A 17,755-nucleotide genomic window follows, 5' to 3' on the forward strand; every position below is an offset into this window, starting at 1 on the left:
CTTCCAGGTTCAGTTGAGCACATTGTAGTGCAGTGACAGATAAATGTTCAATGGTGAACATGTGTTTTTAATTGTAAAGACCAGGGATCCACTGATGCCGCTTATAAAGAATGTGGGTGATGCTATACAGCTGCTTTATAAGCTCTGATTTACTGGCTCCTGGATACATTTGTATTTTACTTGAGTCTATATTCACAAAGAGTCTGTATTTATTGAAGTCAAAAGACAATTTGCACTTGTACTGCAATAGGATACTAAAGCGACCTTTCTCTGGTGTTGCAGAGTGACCGTCTCTTGATTAAAGGGGCGAAGATTGTGAACGATGATCAGTCGTTCTGTGCCGACATCTATATGGAAGATGGCCTGATCAAGTGAGTGTAAAATATATTAGCTGAACTGTTCCTTTAGTAGTCTAAGATTATAAGGTTAATGTGTGCATAATATGCCCTTAAATCATGTGACACATGAAGAGATAATGAAATAGCCCTTGAAATTTGTCCCTTAAAATTAAATTTAGATTGCTCAGATTGTATAACTCATATTTCTTTTTTATATCTCACTTACAGGCAGATTGGAGAGAATCTGATAGTGCCTGGCGGGGTGAAAACCATCGATGCTCATGGGCGTATGGTGATGCCGGGTGGCATTGATGTGCACACACGCTTCCAGATGCCTGACAGGGGCATGACTGCTGCCGATGACTTCTATCAAGGCACCCGTGCTGCGCTGGCTGGAGGAACCACCATGATCAGTATGCATCCAACTGTGCTTAGTGTGATGAGTATGCTGAAGAAACTGAGCCAGGACTAGTTGCTGTTTGCATATCAAACACCCAGAACATCATAGCAGCAACTTAGCAATGCCATAGCAACCACTCAGCAAATGTCATTGCAACTACATACAACACATAGCAACCATCCAATAATGCCTGTGCTACACCCATGGCAGCCATCAACAATACCATAGCGACACCCTAGCATCCACACACAATGCTATAGCAACACCCCAGCGAAGCTGTAGCAACCAGCCACAACACCATAGCAACCACTAGCAATGCACTGGCAACTGAGCATAACACCTGTGCAAACATATAGTATTTCGTTAAACCATACTCAAAACAACTCAGAAACATCTTACATCTGTGGACTAGAAATTCATGGACTTCAAACAATCATATGCCAGTAAATAATGCCATAGCAACCATCTACCAAATGCTATTGCAGTGACCTACAACACATAGCAAACATCTAATAGTCCCCTAGTTACACCCTGACAACCAGCCAAACAATACCACAGCAACTGCGTAGCAATTCCTGATCAACCAACCACAACACCATATCTGCAATCTAGTAATGTCCTAGTAACACTCTGGCAGCCACTAACAGTGTTTTATGAACAACCCATCCCACAATAGCAACCACCTAGCAATGTTCTAGCAACCACCCTCAACACGAAAGCAACATCCTAGCAACCACCCACAATTCCATTGTAACACCCCAGCAATGCACTAGCTACCTCCCACAGTTACCTAATCACCAACTTCAACACCATACAACCAGCAATACCCTGACAACCACCTACAATTAAATAGCAATGCTCTAGAAACCACCCACAATAGTAACCACTTAGCAATGCCTTAGCAACCACCTACAATGCCACATAACAGCAACGCCTTGGCAACCACCTAGCAACTGCCAACAATGCCTTAGCAACCACCTAATAACACCCTGGCAATTACCCACAACACTGGAACAAGTACATAGTAATGCTTAAATGATATTAAAAACACTTAGCAACTGCTAATATATAGTTATCAGAAAACCATAGACCTTTTCTAGTAAGCAATGCCCTAGAAACCACTCATGGTGTCATAGCAACAACAGCAATGTCATAGCAACCAGCTAGCAAATGCCATTGCATCTACCTACAACACTTTGCAACAGTATAATGACCAGCCACAAACAATACCATAGCAACCACCAACACCACCATAGTAACCACCTAGCAATAATCTAGCTACCATCCGCATCACCATAGCAACCACTTAGCAACACTCTGGCAACCACCCACAATGCCACATAGCAGCAACACCACCTAGCAACTACCAGTAATGCCATAACCTGACAACTACCCACAACATCTGAACAAGCGCATAGTAATGCTCAAATGGTATTAAAAACACTTAGAAAATCACAGATCTGTGCCAGTAAGCAATGCCCTAGAATCCACTCACAGTGTCATTAAACCACAACAGTGCCATAGCAACCTCCTAGAAAACGCCATTGCATCTACCTACAACACAAAGCAACTGTCTAATGACCAGCCACCAACAATACTATAGCAACCACCTACGCCACCATAGTAACCACCTAGCAATAATCCACACCACAACAGCAACCCTGACAGCAACCCACAATATCGTAGCATAGGGTAACTTCATGAGCATTTTACCATTTCTTTTAAGAAAAACAATCGTCATGTTATATACAAACAGAAACTTGAAGGTCTTCACAGCAACCTGTCAAAATAAAAGTTTGGTTTAACTTGAAGAATCCGTGACAGAAAAAATACTTAATGTAATTAACTACTACTACTAATAAAAATTATTATTAAAAACATTATTTTTGAAGGAATATTTTTCAGAAGAAGTATTTACTAGACATTTATTTAGCAGAAAAAAATGTAACACACACACACACAACACACACACAAAAATAAAAAAAAAAAAAAAAAAAAAAAAAAAAAAAAAATATATAACCTATATATATTATATATATATATATATATATATATTATATATCTATATATATATTATATATATATATATTAAATCAGTTGATTAGAGATGCTTTGGATTATTATTATTTAATGAAACAATTAAAATGGAATCTATAAAATTAATAGAAAACAGAATTTGGTAAAAAATAAAACTTAATTTGAGAAAAAAAAAACATTTCATTGGGCCTTCAAACGTAATTTTTTCTTAACCTTTTAATAAATTGCTGTTTAAGATGGTAAGTTTTATGATTTTAATTAATTATACATGCTTTTTTTATTAATACAATTTAATTTTACCATTAAAACAGAGTCTAAAATAATAATAATAATAATAATAAAAAACGGAATCTAGAAAAATTCAAAACAAAACCAAAAAAAATAAATAAAATGAAATTTGGGAAAAAAAAAAACAGATTTCATAGGGCCCTACATAATATGGATGTCAATGGCTACCAGCAACTGACTGGTTACCAATTTAAATTTTTAGGTGAACTATTCCTTTAAGCTATGATTAGAGCAGCTTTTCACAAACTATGCTGCCTTCTCTTAAGTGTTATGAAAGCTGTATTGTTTTGCTGAGTCACCTGTATTGTTTATGATGCAGCCGTCATCAACAGTGCCTGACAGCAGTGCAGACAGGATGGAGACAGTGTGCTTAAAATAGCACGAGACAGTTTTAACATCTCCGTTGTCCTCATTTCAGAGCAGCATTTTTAACTGATTTGAGGTACCTATTAATCCGTAGGAGCTCTTTAATATCTGCCTAACCCCCGTGTGTGTTTGTGTGTGTGAACAGTTGATCATGTGGTTTCTGAACCCGGGACGAGTCTGATGTCGGCCTTCAATCAGTGGCGGGAATGGGCTGACAGCAAAGCTTGCTGTGACTATTCTCTTCACGTGGACATCACCGAATGGCACAAGGGTGTTCAAGAGGAGATGGAGGCACTCGTCAAAGATCACGGTAAACCACTGTCAACATCTGTATCTGCTGTACAAGCCCAGCAGAGCTGGCGAATACTGCATCGCTCAGGAATTCTGCTGCTGCGCTGTTTTACTGATGTCTCACGGACTCTCTCTAATTTCATCCCCCGGCTTTGTGTGCAGGCGTTAACTCTTTCCTCGTCTACCTGGCTTACAAAGACGTTTTCCAGCTCACTGATTCCCAGGTATGGCTTCCTCCATGCAATCTTCCTACTAACATGTATCTTACGATTAGTCTCATCAAACCTGTTAAAAACAAACCCAGGTCATATTTAACCACAAAATCAAAAGAGAAAAATAAAAATGATGAAAATTAAGCCTGTTTTTTGGAACAATAATGCAAAATATTTGAATGGTCCTAAAATATACTTTATATATTTATATACAAATAAATATATTTTATAATTATTTACATTTTATATATTTAACTAATATTATTCAGTACTTAAATGTATAATCATACTGTAACAAGGACACCTTAAAATAAAGTGTAAACAAAATATATAATATATATATAATATTTTGGCTTAGGGTTACTTACATTGTGCATAATTTCTTGTTATTATAATAGTAAGTACATGTAACGTGTAACAAGGACACTGTAAAATAAAGTGTTACCTATGTATTTTTTTATTTATTTTGCAATTTAATGTAACTTTGCCTGCCTGTACACTTACAAAATATCATGGTATTACCATAGTTTTAGACATGCACCATGGTATTTTTAAGTACATTCATTCATTACACTTACAAAATATCATGGTATTACCATAGTTTTTCGTCTCTTTCTTTTCTTTCTTTTCTTTCTTTCTTCTTTCTTTCTTTCTTTTTCTTTCTTTCTTTCTTTCTTTCTTTTATTTATTCATTTTATTTTATTTTTTTTTATATTTTTTTTTTAACATATATTCTTTTTAAATTTTTTTTTGTAATTTTTTTTATGTTTTTTTGGTTTAGTGTGTTTTTTTTTTTTTTTTTTTTTTTATTTTTATTCATTTTTTAATTCATTCATTCATTTGGTCATTCATTTAGACATTTAATTTTATTTTTATTTTTTGGAAAAACCTGACAACAAAAACTACCATAATAGTACAATGGTTTTATATGTACCATATTGAAACAGCTGTATTTTTTTTTTTTTTTTTTTGAAGTATATTACACTATTGTACTCCAGTGTATCTAAAAAAATACCATGATTTCTCTCAGAGAATACCTTAATTCGTATCCGTCAAGCATGGAATTTGGCAGTCAAAATGTTTTTTAAAATAACAAAAAATTCTGCCATCTGTTAACATCACAGTACCATGGTAACACTTTTAGGTGGCACAGTACCAAGTTTTGGGAGGGTTGGGAGTTTGTGTTGTAATTACTAATGACAATTGTGCCAAAAAAAAAGAACAAGAACAAGAAAAATTTAGAAATCTAAACAGAGTCCCTTGGCAATTTATAAACAGATGATGCTTGAATAGTCTGCCAGTGACCGTTGCATCTGTTTTAAGCATGCTTCGCCATTTGCCATTCCTTTCTGAGTGTCAGCATTTGTGTGACTTAAACTGTGTGTTTATGTGCAGATCTACGAAGTGTTCAGTGTCATCCGGGACCTCGGGGCCATCGCTCAGGTCCATGCTGAGAACGGAGACATCATAGCCGAGGTGAGATCTTCAGAGAGGCTGCACCGTCCAGCACTGAGCTCCATTACTCAGAGTTACTATCAACAATAAACTGTTTGGAGATGTTAATTCAAAACATATGCTCCACAATGAACGCTCAGAATTTATACTGGCAAGCAAAACCAACACAAATATTCCTACGTGAGGCTGATGTAATTAATTCAGATGACTTTTGGCCCACGGTTATGTGTATTTGTCAAGATAAGCAAACTCTTTGTAATGAAGACATTTTTAATATGTAGAGTATATATTGAGACTATGACATCATTATTGAAAGATTCAGCGATCTCATGCTACTCGTATCAACCCATCCTGCTTGTTTTCTGTCTTTCTTTCAACAGGAGCAGCGCAGGGTTTTGGAGTTGGGGATCACTGGACCAGAGGGACATGTCCTCAGTCGTCCAGAGGAGGTGAATGGCAGGGAATTCTGGGAAAAGTCGTCCATTTTCTCATGCTTTTCCAAGAAAAGGTGTGCTGACTTGGGTTTGTCGATCATTTAGGTGGAGGCGGAGGCAGTGAACCGCTCCGTAACAGTGGCCAATCAGACCAACTGCCCTCTTTACATCACCAAAGTGATGAGCAAGAGTGCCGCTGATGTCATCGCCCAGGCCAGGAAGAAAGGTGGGACCCAACTCCATTTTCAATATGGCGAGACTTCAATGGATCCAAACCTAGTGGAAACATTCAAGGTTGAATTACCACCATGGAAGAACATTCTGAGGCGGTTTGATCTAATTCCATTAAAATGAGGTATTATTATTAAGTCTGGACAAGCAAGGCAGGTTTTATGAACTGGGATGCATTGCAGCCTGCAAAAAAATTATAATAATACAGCATCTATGACTCAGCTGTTCTTGGCTAGACGGCAAGAAATGACATCAGGCTCCAGAATCAGGGCAAGGGAATTACAGTGAAATTATATATGCCTATTCCTAATTCGGTATCTTTGAACCATTTAGGCACCGTTGTGTACGGAGAGCCAATCACAGCAAGTCTTGGTACGGACGGCTCGCACTATTGGAGCAAGAACTGGGCCAAGGCCGCCGCCTACGTCACGTCTCCACCCTTGAGTCCGGATCCCACCACACCGGACTATCTCAACTCGCTTCTGTCATGGTAGTATAATGTTTATTTGTAGCATGCATTACTGATTTGATTTGCTACGGTGGTGGAGCCCTGTAATAAGTGTACCATAAGAAATGAAGCTGGTTCATTTGTGGGATCTTAGAGCGATTCATTTAAAAAAAAAAAGAAAAAAAAGAAGTGGCTAATGTGTGTATGTTCCATATTATCTCAAATGACTTTAAAGTGAACTGAAGGGTTGACTTTAAGATTAGGAGTTGACTTGAAGTCTGCAGTATAGTTTATTTTTAAAGATGTGTTAAGTAAAAAAAAATAAAAATAAAAGTATTATTATCGCAAAATAATATTTAAAGTGAAAAATTAAATTAAATTAAATATCGTTTTGTTTTTGTTTTTATTAGAAATATAACAATTATTATTAATACATGTTATTTATTACATACATTATATTTATAATATAATATGTATTATTAATATTATTATATTAATAATTATTATAGTATTTTATCACGAAATAAATTAATTACAAAATAATATTCCACGTGAAGCAAAAAATTTTTTTTTTGTATGTATATGTATTAGCAATATTAATTATAACAATTATTATTATTAAGTATAAAATTGAACACGCAAGGTATATTACAAAATAATATTCTAAGTCAAGAATTAATGATTAAATTAATGAAATAGACTGATGAAATTATTGTTTTGTTTTTTTATTGGCAACATAACTACTATTATTATCATCTTCTTCATCATAATTATTATTGTTATTATTATTACATATGTTTATTATATACATTGTATTTATTTTATGTAATACAGCATACTATTAATATTATTAATTGTATTATTTTAATGATTATTATAGTATTTTATTACGAAGCAAATTAACTACAAAATAAAATTATTCTATTTTTGTATGTGTTTATATTAGCATATTAATAATAATATTAATATTATATTAGTAGTATTAGTATTAATTGAAAAGCAATAATAATAATAACAATGTATTCTATTAATAATTTTTATATGATTGTAATACTTATTAGTATTTCATTTATTGTTATCAATTTAATAGTGCAAATAACTATGATATTACTACTACTAATAATAATAACAATATCCAGATATCCAATGGAATAACCAAAATATAATCTTAAATAATTTAATAAATACCCATTATTAATATTATTTACAATAACAATTACAGTATTTTTATTATTATTATATTTTATTACAATTATATTTTTATTATTATTTACAATAACAACAATGACATTATTATTATTATTATTATTATTATTATTAATAATAATAATCATAAATCTGAGGCACTTTTAGGGCCAAAAACAGTGTGAATTAAAAAAGTGGGATTTTAGAACATGTTTGCTCTGAGATTCTTTCATTTAAAGAGGACACTATTGTGAAAAGGGTTCGTTAAGTGGATAAATATAAATGTTTGTACAATAGACTCAATTGTTTGGTCCCAACTTGAAATTTGTCTTCTCACCCACTTCCTGCTTCAGTGGAGATCTGCAGGTAACAGGAAGCGCTCACTGCACCTTTAACACTGCCCAGAGAGCTGTGGGCAAAGACGACTTCACCCTCATCCCTGAAGGAACCAACGGCACTGAAGAACGGATGTCTATCATCTGGGACAAATGTGTGGTGAGGCAGAAATACTAGTATGCAAATAATAAGTGGAGACATTTAATCACAAGCTGCAACAGTGCAGCATCTACACTTCCTTCAGTCATATAAACAAAATCAGTCAGTGGTCATGTGAGTCTAAATAGTCCCAGCCGAACAGACAAGCACACTCAAGTGAACACAAACACAACCGAGACAAACTGTCATCTCTCCCTGTGGTCCCCCTCGTTCGTAGGTAACTGGAAAAATGGACGAGAATCAGTTTGTGGCCGTCACCAGCACCAACGCCGCTAAGATCTTCAACTTGTACCCGCGCAAGGGCCGCATCGCCGTGGGTTCAGATGCCGATCTGGTTCTGTGGGACCCTGATGTCACGAAGATCATCTCAGCGAAGAGCCACAATCTGGTGAGTTAGTGTGCAGGATTCATTGGTGTTTATGTGATTTACGTCCCCCCACTGAGGAAAGTTGTGTTCTTGTGAAGGTGGTATGCAGTCCTGACCAGAGCACTCTGGTTGTTCTGACCGAATGTTGGGTGTGGGTTATGTTACTCATGCGAGTGATGTCATTCTCAGCTCTGCTGGGTAATTGATGTCTCCCTCCTGCTTTGGAGGCGTAACAGTGCACACAACACACAACCATAAGGATCTTTTTTTAATGTCTTCTCTTTGTGTTTGTGAGATTATAACACACTGGCTTTCGAGAGTTGTGTTCTTTTGTTTGGAGGATTTTGTTTAACTATATGTCTAAATATTAGTTTAGAAGCAAAAGTGTGTTAGATAAATATTGTAAATAATGTATTAATATAATATAAATATTAAAGGGATGGTTCACCCAAAAATTCTGTCATTAATTACTCACGCTCATGTCGTTCTAAACCCGTAAGACTGAACACAAATTAAGATATTTTTGATGAAATCCAGGATCTTTCTGACCCTCCATATACAGCAATGTAACTACCACATTCAAGACCCAGAAAGCAGGCAAGGATATGGTTACAATAGTCCATGTGACGTCAGCGGTTCAACCTTAATTTTATGAAGCCACTCAGACTATTTTAACAATGTCCTTAATACCTTTCTGGACCTTGAACATTTCAGTTGCATTGCTGTCTATGCAGAGTCAGAAAGCTCTCAGATTTCATCAAAATATATTTTTTTACAAATATCTCAAAAGGGATGGTTCACCCAAAATGAAAATTCTGTCATTATATGTAAATGATACCTGTAATGTATAAATAATTTGTATAAACATTACAGGTATTATTTACATTTATAATTAATAATAGCATTACTAATTAATTCATATATGTAATTTATAGTTTAATATATTTATTTTTTAAAGCTGTTTAGATTTAATATCAATAATCAATTTACAATAAGTAATGTAATGTATAATAATGAATAATATAAAATATGCTTGTTTTTTAAAATATGTCTGGAATTATTAAAATATATATCTGGGCTTTTTTTATCACATATACAAATAGTTTTGTCCCCTTAATTTTAAGCGTAAACCTCACTAAATATTGTAAGAATTATGCTTTAGACAAGAAAAAAAATGTTTTCTTTTTTTTAATGAATAAAACAGAAAACTATTTTATTTAAGATACAGTATAATCACTGAAAATACACTACTGTTCAAAAGTGTGAGGTCACTAAGAGTTTTTAAAAGAAACTTTTACTTTTATAAAGCAAGGATGCATTAAATGGATCAAAAGTGGAAGTAAATATTTTTACATTGTTACAGAAGAATGTTTCACGGTGTCCACTAAAATATTATGTTAAGGAAAAACAATGCTTTGATTTCTGCACTTATTATTATTATATGTTTTTCTTGAGCAGCAAATCAGCATATTAGAATTATTTCTGAAGGATCATGTGACACTGAAGACTGGAGGAATGATGCTGAAAATTCTATAAAATAAAACATATTGAATAAGAAAATAGTTATTTTAAATTACAATAATATTTAATAATATTACTTTTTACTGTATGTTTTATCAAATAAACAGCCTTGGTGAGCATGAGAAACTTCTATGACTTAATATATACGCAATTCTGCTTCTCAAGTAAATTTGTATTGTTTATTTTGTTTCATAAATGTCTAGAAAATTTTCCTGGGAAACAAAACAAAAGTCCTGATTAAGAAAATTTTTATTTATTTATTTATTTTTATTCAGAACTGTGGTGTAGGTGTGTTAGCATGTGTGTGTTGGTTATCAGACTCTGTTTTTAGGTCTTGTGGGATGAACTGTATTGCTTTTAGCGAAGCTCCAGTAGCATTTAGAAGGGTGGTCACACTTTTGCCAGCACACACACACCCTGTAAACTTTAATGTACTTCCTCCCTCATTCGCTTCCTCTCATTTCCAACATTCCTTGTTTTCTTTGCACTGTATTTCTAAACTGGTCTGGGTTCTGACAACTTGTGTTTGACATATTGTTTAAATAGCTGTCTGAAAGGATCAATAGTGATTTCCGACATGGAACATCACTTTCATTTCCACTGGAACATCATGCTTCAGTATGCGGAAGGGATTTGGATTGTCTGTGCAATGATTTCTTGCTTCTTAACTGTGGAAAGCTTCTAGAATGCTAGCATGCATGTTGGAAATGTTTGTAAATCAGCAGGAGGTTCTTGTTCTGTGCTGTTAGTGGGATGTTGTTGCTTCTTGTTTTCCAGGCGGTGGAGTACAACATCTTCGAGGGCACTGAGGTGCGTGGGGCGCCTCTGGTGGTCATCAGCCAGGGAAAGATCGTCCTGGAGGAGGGGAACCTCCACACCACTGAGGGGTCCGGCCGCTACGTGACCCGCAAACCCTTCCCTGACTATGTCTACAAGAGGATAAAGGCTCGCAGCAGGGTGAGTTATAGATTCGACTTACTTTATTTTATCAGCTTTTCTGAAATTTATGGATAAACAGTATATTAGTGACCATATTCTGTCATATTCTGGTTATTATTACTAGTATTATTATCAGATTTTTTTTTATATAATGTATATATACTGTATAGTGCCGTGGAAACGTTTTTGCACCCTTCCTGTTTTTTTTTTTTTTTTGCATATTTGTCATACTTAAAAGATTCAGATCATCAAACAAATTTTAATATTAACCAGAGTAAATACAAAATGCATTTTTGAAATAATGATTTCATTTATTAAGGGACAAAAGCTGTCCAAAAGATATTTTTTGGCAAATGTGAGACGAGCCTTTGTGTTCTTTTTGGTCAGTAATTTTTCACGTAGGGCCAGGTAGGTTTGGACAGCTTTTTTCCCTTAAAAAAAGAAATTATCATTTAAAAACTGCATTTTGTATTTACTTGCATTATCTTTGTGTAATATAAAAATGTATTTGATGATCTGAATCTTTTAAGTTTGAAAAATAGGCCGAAACGGAAGGGGGCAAAAAACTTTTTACGCCACATATATATATATTGATTATATTGGGATATTGATTATTATTACTAGTATTATTGTAATGTATTATTATGCTTGAATATATATATACTTTTATTTTTGTTTATTACTATTACTATGAGTATTGCTGCTGTATATTTTTGTTCATTATATATCATTTTTATTGTTGTTTTTTATAGAATACTGATTTTAAAAAATATAAATATTTATTTATTTATAAATAAATAAATAGATTACCCATTTATTCTGTAAATATACTTATTCATAAATTAAAATGTCATGCCTGTTAATATAAATATCAATTCATTTCTATGAAATGTTTTCTTCATTAATGTTTAACTGTAGGTTTCTAAATGTTCGAGGTTATCAGATCAGCTGTGTTTTATTGACAGTATCATGCACTGTTGTTTTGTAGCTTGCTGAACTGAGGGGCGTCCCACGGGGTCTCTACGATGGGCCGGTCTGTGAAGTCTCAGTGACACCCAAAGCTGTGACCCCTGCTTCCTCTGCCAAAACATCTCCTGCCAAGCAGCCCTCTCAACCGGTCCGCAACCTGCACCAGTCCGGCTTCAGCCTCTCCGGTGAGCACTTTGCAAAAATCAAAACCAAAAAATCAATAGAGATGCATGATATGTCATTTCCATATATATATATATATATTTAAATGAATCATTAAATATAAATTAAATAAATTAATATTTTTTATGAACAGTGTGGTTGTTTTTAATTTTTTTTTGTCTTTTTGGTGCTCTCAGATTGATGACAACATCCCCCGCCGTAACACTCAGCGCATTGTTGCGCCCCCTGGTGGCAGGGCCAACATCACCAGCCTGGGCTAGATGCCCTCTTCCAGCCGACAGGAAAATAGGGGGTTGGGGGGGAGGGATGTCTATAACGGAGGTGTTTGCTGAGGCCACCGTGCCACATCAACAACCCTCCACAGGGCCTATGATTCTCCACTCCCTAATCTCCCAACCCCTGAGCTCTCACCCGATCCCCTTGTTTTTCTTTCCCCAACCTTGCACCACTTCCTAAAGGAGACATCTATAGAGAAAAAAAAACAAAGTATTTGCCTCATGTGAAGAGAGAAGGAAAAAATGTAACATCCACATTTGAGCACTTCTGATTGTATGATTTTTATACTGTACTTTCTACCCACAACAAGTCATGTTATCATTTTTGTATTTAACTTTATTTGCTTTTTGAAATCAGAGGGATCAAGTGCGTGTATTAGAAAAGCTGTTTATCATTGTTACTTATTAACAAGGTAAGGGTTAGAGTACTGGCTTTCTTGTGTCGTTGTGGCTAAAAGTCTATTATATTAGGAATGTTGTTATTTCTGGGAATCTTTTATTACGTTTTTTATACTCAATCATTCATTTTGTTTAAGTATGTATGAATGACTGGTATTATTCCGGTGGTGTTTTTTTGGTGTTATTTGATGTGATTTTTTTTGTAGTAGATAAAAGAAAGCTTTTCCAGTGGTCGCTGATTAAAAACCATGTGTTGTTACACAACTAGAGATATTTAATTAACACTGCTAATGTTGCTGAAGAAGAAACCGCATGTAAAAACAAGCAGCTTAGCAAAGTTGGAGAAAATAAGAGAGGACCACAAATGGTTATAGCTGGAAACCTCCCCTGTTATGGCCTTTTTTTTCTTTTGCGCAAGTTACTTTAATACGTAAAGTTTAAGAAGAGGATAAAGTCAAGTTTGTATTTGGTCATGAAAAAAGTGAGCTGTTTGGCTACTGAAGTGAGATAAAAAGTTGCAATTTCTTTTTAGCTTCCAAAGTTAGCTAAAGGAAATGCTGTTACGTCACTTTTAAAGAACAACGTGAATGTAACTCCATGAAATTAGCAGCAATTTCCTAATGCACTAAAGCCCAAAGTATACTTAAGTCTTAACGTAAACACTTGCCGAATGTTTACAGCCGAACATGTTGCCTTTCAAAGTATATTTCATTTCATAGCGTGTGCTGACATAGATGGTGGATGGATGCGTGGTGAGTATTGTTGTAGTAAATTGTTGTGTTGTTGACATTTTGTGGAAAGTGATTAGTTAGACGCTGGACGAAAGCATTTGAGATGATATTTTAGTGTTTACTGTTTGTTATGAGATTTTGGATTTACGCATGATTAGTAAACTTTGGGCTGAGAGTCAAACCCCCAGGTGGATGGTTCTGTAAGTTTGGTTGCAGCGCAAAACAAATGTGCCATGTGCGTTATGAGATCTGACAGAGTGACTATGCCGCTACTTTCTATGTCAACTAATGTGATATCGCAGACCTTACGCTAATGTGTCTTTTGTATCTTTAACTCCAAGCTGTGCCTCAGATGTGCTGATCATGTTGAGTACTTCTACAAGAGCTTGTTCATGTTTTTTCTTCGAAACAACTCAAAGGCTGTTAAAAGTCAAATAGCCGGTTAACCGATACAAAGGTGCCAGATTTTTCTCTTAACTCGTCATAGTGCTTTTGAAAGGCTTTTAAAAGAATGAGTTATCACAGCGCCATTTTTAATGTCGACATCCATTTTAGTGCTGTAGTAAAATGCTACATACTGTAATAATATCATAAAAATAAATGTTAAAAGTTAAAGGTGATTTTCAACAATTGCACCTGTGGCAGCTCCATGTTTTTGTGGTGTTATTTTATTTGATCAAAGAATGAATGAGTTTTTTTTTTTTAAATCTGATTGTTTTTCTTTCAATTTTCTTCCAACCTAAAAAACATGTCCTAAAAAGCTAGTACTCTAGGTTAGCTAATACAGCTAGCACAGTATTAGTTTTCTTCTGTGTTTGACACATTTCCTTTTGAAATGGATACACTGAAGGGATCATCTCTTTATTTGAAAGAAGCAGGCTTTAGGTATGCCAGTCATTTATAATGATTTGGTATTTAGTAAAACTAGTTGGTTGCTTGGTATTGGGGGAGGGACACTGTCATTCTAGAGAGCATTTGATTGGACAAATATCAGTGTAGTACAAGATTAGTCATCAATATTTTTTAATTATTTTGCTGTTAGGAGAAAGATGTTTGAAGTGTTTTATCTGCTTATGAGTACACTTTGTTTTATTTATATATATCAAAAATATTAATGTTATGGTAATGATAATTTTGTTTTTGTTGATGAAGCTTATGTTTCAGCTCAGACAAAGAAGGCATGGTAGAAAGGAAAAATGGTAATAAAAAGACATTAACTGGTTTTAATGTGCCTTGCTTAAATCTCACTATGGATTAGCAATGGCGGGACTTTTTTTTTGTATAGGCTAGTCTGTTTTTCATTTAGTAAACCCGTCCTCCAGCTGTTTTCTTTTCCCTCATGCACATCGGCAAAATCTTGGCCGGTATCATCATTCTCCATTGCTTGCCTTTTCCTCTGTGACTCAACAGAGAAACACACACACACAGCACACACACACACACACACATACTCAATTGCACACACACACACACACACACACACAAACACACACACACACACACACACACACACACACACACACACACACACACACACACACAGCACACACACACACACACACACACACACAAGCTCTGATTCATTCCAGCGCTGACAGGGTTTAAACTTAAATGTTTAGTGCTGCTTGGTTGTTGTATACTTATTGTGTACTGGAAGACACACAGCTGACTGTTCCAAACTGAGGATATGGAGCTCCTGAATGGACTTTGTGTTGGGGGAAAAAAATGAGCTGGGGATGTCAGTGTTTTTTAATTTTTGCGTTCCCCAGAGAAACTTTGCATTCACTTGTAAAACATAGGCCTAATAAAGTTTAGTCAAATGTGGTTGGAGGAGAAACTATTTTATTAATTAATTTTATATATATATATATATACTTTTGGGCAAAAGCAAATAGCCTATTTTAAGAGCTAATGAAAAATTTATCTGGGAATGCAATAGGCTTTTTGCGAAGGAGCGCTAAAGTTTATGTGTGTTAAAGTTAAGTGAATACAAAAGTATTTAAATACAATTTTTCTTTGCGCATATTTTTTCCCCACTATAACATGTCCTCTTTGGGGCGCTGTAGGAAATTGAAAAAAAAAAATTTTGCTCTACAGTAAATATGTTGCAACATTCATAAAAGCAGACTTCCCTTGTCACAGAATATAGGGCCTACGTTTTTCTTTATTGTGTAAGCCTGTATTAATAGGGTAAGAAAAATGCATTTAATTCAAAATAAAAGTTATAATTTCTTACAGACCAACCCTGTACTCACTCAAATGTCCCATTTTAAATTAGTTTCAGTCATGTCCTTTAGGGTCATTAAAAAAATCGTGAAACTACATCAAGAGAAATGTCGGGTCGTCGTTTCACCTTGAGTCTTTGTGCGCTGTCGGAATGTGCCTCTCAAATGGAGGCGGGTCACGCGAGGTTATAATGATTCATTCGTCTGTTCGCACGGACTGATGTGTTAATAATGGCTGTTGCAGGCCCCATAGAGTCTATCACCTCATGATTGTTATGATTGTTTTCTTTCTTCCTGTTTCTTGTTCATTTCTTGCTGACCTCATTGCTTTTCCACTGTTACTATGACGACTGTCCCTGCTAGACAACAGGATCTAACTCTTTTATTTGTCATGGCAACACGTTACACATCGGAAGCATGCCCTTAGCAACCCTTCTGGGCCTGGTGCTATTAAAACAACACTGAATGGATGGATCATTTCAACTAAGTTGTGATTACAGTGTAACACAAACCATATACAGTAGCCTACCCACTGTTAAAAAAAAGACATCGTCCTTTCCCGCCTTTCTTGCATGGTGGCACATTCTAAATTGTATGTTGATGGTTTGAAACAATTTTCTTCTTTATTGGTATTTTTGTCTTTTAAAAGAAAAAAAAACCTTACTAAGATAGAAAACAGAATAAAAAAGTTAAGGTAATAAATTTAATTCAAGATAAATTTTTTGTGTTTTTATGTTTATCAGATTTGTGCTTCTCCGATTTAAATGTAATGATTAGTTTAATTTTTATTTTAAAAAACAAGTCAGAAATGTGAAGATATTTTATTTAATTGAAGTTGGTGTGAAGATATGGCATAAATTGAAAACAGAATTGTCCTATGTGAGATCTCAATGTCTTTTCCTTATCGATCATATGAGCATATGCAAGAGTTCAAATGAAACATGCCTTAAGCATTTCCTCTGATCCCAGAGCAGCTGCTGGCACTAACACTACACACACACACACACACACTTTGCTATATACGCTTGAATGTTCTTCTATGCGTGGTATGTAATCTATGTAAAATGCAGATGGGAACTGAAAGATTGTTCAGTCTGAGACTGCCAATGATTTATAATCCCAAACCCTCTCTTTCCCCACTCCAGAAGTGAACTTGTCGTGTGCTGGTGTTTATTCTGTTGGCTGTGCAGTTTGAGGATGTTTGCTTGCTATTGAAAATGTGTCAAAACTCCTTGGATGGTGATGTTACAAAAAAAAAGGAAAATTAATAAAAGGAAGAAAAGACATTTTTTTCTTCTTGGTTCTTACATTTCAGCTATTTGTACAATTTATACAATAAATACTAATGCATCAGGAATTAGAATGCACCAGAATTAAGTAGATTAATGTAGAATTAAGTAGACATCTTACATACATTGGATCCTTTCATAGTCTGTTAACATTATATCATCAAATTCGTCATATGATATCATGAGATGTGATGTTTGAATCACACACACACACACACACACACACCTGTTAAAATTATATAATCAAATTCGTAATATGATATAATGAGATGTGATGTTTGAATAAGTCTTTAGGTTTAAATGTATTTTTTTTATTTAATGTGTGTTTAAAAATAATACAAAATATAAGCATTTCCACTGATTTGGACTCTATTGTACACAACAATTAAATAAAAATTGTGTGGTGTGACCAAAATGTAGAAGAAAACAAACAAAAAAGAAAAGCAAAACAAACAAAACAAAACACAAACAAGCTTTTTTGTTTTGTAGCTTTCAAGTTGCTCTTAAAGCTTGTTTGTACTTTCACATTTAAACAGGCACATTCAATCCTTAATTAATTTGCCATTATATTCTTTCATTATTTACTAAAAACAAAAGTAATATTTTAACAAAACAGCTTAATATTTGAAAAAAGTTGTGTAGTGTGTCCAAATACACAAAAAAAGATTAATATTTAA

General features: G+C 34.6%; 1 protein-coding gene across 1 annotated transcript; it reads left to right on the top strand.

Annotated features, from left to right (window-relative positions):
* Window positions 1–220: 220 nt before the first annotated feature.
* On the top strand, window positions 221–12,957 carry LOC109097186 (dihydropyrimidinase-related protein 2-like). The gene is made up of 13 exons (XM_042732353.1): window positions 221–371; window positions 567–751; window positions 3,575–3,739; window positions 3,883–3,944; window positions 5,328–5,408; window positions 5,768–5,836; window positions 5,927–6,047; window positions 6,386–6,542; window positions 8,039–8,180; window positions 8,398–8,568; window positions 10,846–11,025; window positions 11,996–12,161; window positions 12,328–12,957. Exons 1-13 carry the CDS (start codon window positions 352–354, stop codon window positions 12,417–12,419), a joined length of 1,611 nt encoding a protein of 536 aa, XP_042588287.1. The 5' UTR covers window positions 221–351; the 3' UTR covers window positions 12,420–12,957.
* The last annotated feature ends 4,798 nt before the right edge of the window (window positions 12,958–17,755 follow it).

The sequence above is a fragment of the Cyprinus carpio genome, chromosome B10, assembly GCF_018340385.1.
Source record: "Cyprinus carpio isolate SPL01 chromosome B10, ASM1834038v1, whole genome shotgun sequence".
In the NCBI taxonomy this organism is placed as follows: Eukaryota; Metazoa; Chordata; class Actinopteri; order Cypriniformes; family Cyprinidae; genus Cyprinus; species Cyprinus carpio.

Coding starts and splice junctions, on each gene's coding strand:
- LOC109097186 (XM_042732353.1), top strand. CDS start 352: ATGGAAGATGGCCTGATCAA. Junction 5,837..5,926: donor TCCTCAGTCGTCCAGAGGAG/GTGAATGGCAGG, acceptor TCGATCATTTAG/GTGGAGGCGGAGGCAGTGAA. Junction 8,569..10,845: donor CAGCGAAGAGCCACAATCTG/GTGAGTTAGTGT, acceptor CTTGTTTTCCAG/GCGGTGGAGTACAACATCTT.